General features: G+C 41.4%; 1 protein-coding gene across 1 annotated transcript; it reads right to left on the bottom strand.

Annotated features, from left to right (window-relative positions):
* Nucleotides 1-1,903: 1,903 nt before the first annotated feature.
* On the bottom strand, nt 1,904-5,706 carry LOC311121606 (uncharacterized protein). The gene is made up of 6 exons (XM_084196070.1): nt 5,563-5,706; nt 5,166-5,212; nt 4,932-4,984; nt 2,716-3,059; nt 2,246-2,387; nt 1,904-2,046 (listed from the first exon to the last, which is right to left on the bottom strand). The coding sequence occupies exons 2-6, from the start codon at nt 5,168-5,170 to the stop codon at nt 1,997-1,999; spliced, it is 594 nt and encodes a 197-aa protein (XP_084052196.1). The 5' UTR covers nt 5,171-5,212; nt 5,563-5,706; the 3' UTR covers nt 1,904-1,996.
* Between the last annotated feature and the right edge of the window lie 426 nt (nt 5,707-6,132).

Below are 6,132 nucleotides of genomic sequence, written 5' to 3' on the forward strand. Positions count from 1 at the left end.
GACATGAAGGTCAGTTAATACGGAACATTTCAAGAACTTTGAAAGTTTCTTCAAGTGCAGTCGCAAAAACTATCAAGCGCTATGATGAAACTGTCTCTCATGAGCACCACCACAGGAATGGAAGACCCAGAGTTACCTCTGCTGCAGAGGATAAGTTCATTAGTTACCAGCCTCAGAAATTTCAGCCCAAATAAATGCTTCACAGAGTTCAAGTCACAGACACATCTCAACATCAACTGTTCAGAGGGGACTGTGTGAATCAGGCCTTCGTGATCTAATTGCTGCAAAGAAACCACTACTAAAGGACACCAATAAGAAGAAGAGACCTGCTTGGGCCAAGAAACACGAGCAATGGACATTAGACCAGTGGAAATGTGTCCTTTGGTCTGAAGTCCAAATTTGAGATTTTTGGTTCCAACCGCCGTGTCTTTGTGAGACGTGGTGTGGGTGAACGGATGATCTCTGCATGTGTAGTTCCCACCATAAAGCATGGAGGTGGTGGTGTTATGGTGTGGGGGTGCTTTGCTGGTGACACTGTCTGTGATTTATTTAGAATTCAAGGCACACTTAACCAGCATGGCTACCACAGCATTCTGCAGCGATACGCCATCCCATCTGGTTTGGGCTTAGTGAGACTATCATTTGTTTTTCAACAAGACAATGACCCAACACACCTCCAGGCTGTGTAAGGGCTATTTTACCAAGAAGGAGAGTGGGAGTGCTGCAACAGATGACCTGGCTTCCACAATCCCCCGACCTCAACCCAATTGAGATGGTTTGGGATGAGTCGGGCGGCAGAGTGAATGAAAACCAGCCAACAAGTGCTAAGCATATGTGGGAACTCCTTCAAGACTGTTAGAAAAGCATTCCAGGTGAAGCTGGTTGAGAGAATGCCAAGAGTGTGCAAAGCTGTCATCAAGGCAAAGGGTGGCTATTTGAATAATCTCAAATATATTTTGATTTGTTTAACACTTTTTTGGTTACTACATGATTCCATATGTGTTATTTCATAGTTTTGATGTCTTCACTATTATTCTACAATGTAGAAAATAGTACAAATAAAGAAAAACCCTTGAATGAGTAGGTATGTCCAAACCTTTTACTGGTACTGTATATTAGTAGGCTATATGTAAAGACCAGATTACATTGAGAATAGTCTGATGGGTGAGAATATTATCAAGTGCTTGTCAAATTGTGAATGAGAGACTGATGAAGTGTGTGCAGCCTGCGCAAGGAACAGAGCACAGCGCTTGCCTTTCATGCAACTTTTTTCAAATCATCATTAGTCGCATCATGCAGCCTTAGAATGTATTAGAAATCAAAACATATAGCCTAACGTTTGTATCACAACTAAAGTTGCATAAATAACTCTAAATTAAGCATATAGAAGGACCTGTTTCTTTGTTAACTGCTAAACACAGAATAGCCGCATGTGCGCACTCCCTTGGAAATAATTTGGGGAAGCATATCCTTTCTATTTTATTCAGCTATGTTCCATTTTATTGTTCTCACTATAAAATAATATAAAATAATGCCATGGGAATTATAAGCAAGTCTTGCCTGCTAAATGAACTAGCGTAGCCCACAGCCATATGGCATAGCCAGATCAGGAACTAACATAAGGACAACTCAGAATATGCTATTCTGTTCTTCTGAAATAGGCTACATTTTCTTCATTTCATATTGTTTCTTTAGACCAGCCTATAAAATAAATAATGAATTTATTGTGATGGTGTAGGCTATATTAAATAGATTTGTGTAGAATGTAGATGTTCCAAAGGTCCGCATCAGTGGTTTGCAGTCTATGCGTGAAAGCCGGAGATGCTAAACGTGTTTATGTTAATTAACGGTCAAATACCGTGATATCGGCAGTTATTTGCATGACAATCACCGGCAGACAAAATGTAATGACCGCCACAGCTCTAATTGCACCATCATACACGTTAACTTGAACTAATTTCCAGTTTGTCACGATGGGTCTTTAAGTAGCGATTACTTAAACAGGTACTGCTGGGGGTTCCACTGGATCGGGATAGCTACAGGCACCTGTGAGGGAAGGGAAAAGGTGCTTGTTCAGAAAGGAGTACATTTAAAAATAGCAACTTTTCTATCTGAACAGTAATTACTGTAACAGTATCAAAACCAGTTAAATCTAACTGTATCAACTTTTTATCATCATTGATCACACTGGATGGGCACACCAATAATGAGCTCTATCTGTGTGTTACATATAATACCTGCCCACCTGTGCCTGTGTCTCTAGCTCTTTTCATGGATTCAAGACACCTCATGAAGATGGGTTTGGCTTGTCTCAGTAAATCCTGGTGCTCCTTTTCCAGTGTCCTCCCCACATTGCCCTGTCTCACCTCGGTCCAGTCTGTCTCCGTCTACACAACACAACAGAATGCACCACAGCGCAGCACAACACAAGTGTCAGATATCAAGCATGATCACTCCTCAAGATTAGTAAATACACCTGATCCGTTATCGATATAACAGATCAGGTGTAACTATACCAAATAAATACTTGATTATCCCTACTTATAACTAATTTGAATCACTACAGTTTGATTCTTACCAGATATAACTACAGTTTGATTGATTCACTAGTTTGATTCTTACCAACTACAATTAGATTCACTACAGTTTAATTCGTACCAGCTATAACAACCGTTTGATTCACCACAGTTTGATTTATTACAGATGTATTCTCACCATGTCCTTAAAGCACTCCCCTCTGTAGAAGGACTTGATGCCAGGATACTGAAGCCCAGAGTCAAAGAGTTTCTCCAGGCTCACAGCAACCAGGTGCATCTCCTCTCCGTCATAAGCGTACACCTGACGGTCATCACACAGCATTATGACCAGCTGGTCACTCTCCACAGTTCCTAACACCTCCATCTTCACACTGTCTGGTAGGTAGAAGTTGCTCCACTCCTTAACTTCCTCTTTTTTGTAGGACGTGTCATCCAGGCCCCCAATCTTCCACTCTGATTTCTCTGGCTTCTTGAGAGCAATACTCTTATGGCGATGTTTGAGCACTGCATCAGACACTGCATCTGTTGAAGATATTGTTAAACAGAAGTCTCAAACTCAATTACTATATTATTGTATGCTAGGTCTATGCTCCGTAACATTTAATAGAACTTAAAGGCAACGTTTTGGTCAATAGTTGTTCATTAGGGTTAAAACTCTGACCAATATATGTTTCTTAAAATCCATTTTAAACGTTGTGGCATACAAGAATATTACTGGTGAAAAATGCTGCTGCTGTAGGCTAACCAACTGCTTTACAGCTACCATATTACAGTGAGGGAAAAAAGTATTTGATCCCCTGCTGATTTTGTACGTTTGCCCACTGACAAAGACATGATCAGTCTATAATTTTAATGTTAGGTTTATTTGAACAGTGAGAGACAGAATAACAACAACAAAAATCCAGAAAAACGCATGTCAAAAATGTTATAAATTGATTTGCATTTTAATGAGGGAAATAAGTAACCCCTCTGCAAAACATGACTTAGTACTTGGTGGCAAAACCCTTGTTGGCAATCACAGAGGTCAGACGTTTCTTGTAGTTGGCCACCAGGTTTGCACACATTTCAGGAGGGATTTTGTCCCACTCCTCTTTGCAGATCTTCTCCAAGTCATTAAGGTTTCAAGGCTGACGTTTGGCAACTAAAACCTTCAGCTCTCTCCACAGATTTTCTATGGGATTAAGGTCTGGAGACTGGCTAGGCCACTCCAGGACCTTAATGTGCTTCTTCTTGAGCCACTCCTTTGTTGCCTTGGCCGTGTGTTTTGGGTCATTGTCATGCTGGAATACTCATCCACGACCCATTTTCAATGCCTTGGCTGAGGGAAGGAGGTTCTCACCCAAGATTTGGCTCCGTCCATCGTCCCTTTGATGCGGTGAAGTTGTCCTGTCCCCTTAGCAGAAAAACACCCCCAAAGCATAATTTTTCCACCTCCATGTTTGACGGTGGGGATGGTGTTCTTGGGGTCATAGGCAGCATTCCTCCTCCTCCAAACACGGCGGGTTGAGTTGATGCCAAAGAGCTCCATTTTGGTCTCATCTGACCACAACACTTTCACCCAGTTCTCCTCTGAATCGTTCAGATGATTATTGGCAAACTTCAGACGGGCCTGTATATGTGCTTTCTTGAGCAGGGGGACCTTGCGGGCGCTGCAGGATTTCAGTCCTTCACAGCGTAGTGTGTTACCAATTGTTTTCTTGGTGACTATGGTCCCAGCTGCCTTGAGATCATTGACAAGATCCTCCCGTGTAGTTCTGGGCTGATTCCTTCACCGTTCTCATGATCATTGCAACTCCACGAGGTGAGATCTTGCATGGAGCCCCAGGCCGAGGGAGATTGACAGTTTTTTGTGTTTCTTCCATTTGCAAATAATCACACCAACTGTTGTCACCTTCTCACCAAGCTGCTTGACGATGGTCTTGTAGCCCATTCCAGCCTTGTGTAGGTCTACAAGAGCTCTTTGGTCTTGGCCATGGTGGAGAGTTTGGAATCTGATTGCTTCTGTGGACAGGTGTCTTTTATACAGGTAACAAGCTGAGATTAGGAGCACTCCCTTTAAGCGTGTGCTCCTAATCTCAGCTCGTTACCTGTATAAAAGACACCTGGGAGCCAGAAATCTTTCTGATTGATAGGGGGTCAAATACTTATTTCCCTCATTAAAATGCAAATCAATGTATAACATTTTTGACATGTGTTTTTCTGGATTTTTTTGTTGTTATTCTGTCTCTCACTGTTCAAATAAACCTACCATTAAAATTATAGACTGATCATTTCTTTGTCAGTGGGCAAACGTACAAAATCAGCAGGGGATCAAATACTTTTTTCCCTCACTGTATCTCAAACCCTTGATTGACCAAAGCCAACGTATGACCAAGAGAACAAATCAATAGGTACCTTGTGTCTTTCCACATTGTAAGAAATCGTTCTTAATGTGCTGATCTGCCGATCTGTATGGGATATAGACCAACAGAGACAAACTGTCATGAGTTTTTATTAGATTAACACTGGATTTGTGTGTACAGTTCTCTAATGATTTCAACCCCACCACACATTATTTATTGCAGTGGCATTACAACACGCTAACTAGATACATTTGAGTGAGTCTGCTCAATTTAAAAAATCCCTTACGCCATCTCTGTATGTGCTGTAGCCTGGTCAAGGGCAGTAGAAGTTTTCTGAAGGAGGAAGGAAACAGAATATAAAGAAAGGACAGATGAACAGTCACCATTAGAGGAGCATCACTCATGTTGCATAACAGTTAGGACAAGAAAAAACGCAGACATCAACTGGTATTATTGTCTGACAGCTTGTTCAACTGCTCATTTCATGTAACATAAAAGAATGTCAAAAATATTTGATCTAATTAGGTAAACTAAAAGAAAAGGTTTGAAAGAAATGTTCTAAAACATTCAGACATAAACAGGCCTCTAAAGCATCAAAAGTGAAACTATTTAGCACAAAAACAACTTGAAATACAACCAACATACGCAATCATAATTTATTTCACCAATTTAATTAAGCCTACCTTTCACTATTCTTGTGAATAAATGTCGTGAATTGGTCTGTAAGATGCTTATATCCTAACTCAGTCGATACGAAGACAGAACGGACCGCTGGGCAAACCGCGACGCACTGAAATGTCTTCCGCTTGCATTTCCGCGTTTGAAGTGAACATAAAGTCACAGATGAGCCAGATATTTCACCGGATGTGTAAGTGTGAAGCATCCGGTTGGAGTTCCCACTCATTACCAAACATGTTGAAGCCCGGTGGCCGGCAGTGGGAGAAGATGGAGCGAGATGAGTTTTGGCCGAAATTATGCACATCGATGAAACATTTGATCTCAATACAATCTGTTACAAACAGAGTGGACTAAGTTTTGTAGATTTTACCATTGGCCAAAGTTAAACACAATTGCGTTGTTTAGAAGGAGTGCAAGGGCGAATTTAGTTATTGCACACGCATACTTCAGAGTTGGCGTTCCCTAACGGAAATATGCAAATACATGCTAGAACGCGCCAATAGGATCGCGCTAGCTCGTGCTTGGCTCTGCCCCCCTCCTTGCTTGTTCTGCCCACTATGACTAATTTGTTCTCA

This window comes from Coregonus lavaretus, assembly GCF_964263955.1.
Source record: "Coregonus lavaretus genome assembly, contig: HAP1_SCAFFOLD_8540, whole genome shotgun sequence".
NCBI classification, from domain to species: Eukaryota; Metazoa; Chordata; class Actinopteri; order Salmoniformes; family Salmonidae; genus Coregonus; species Coregonus lavaretus.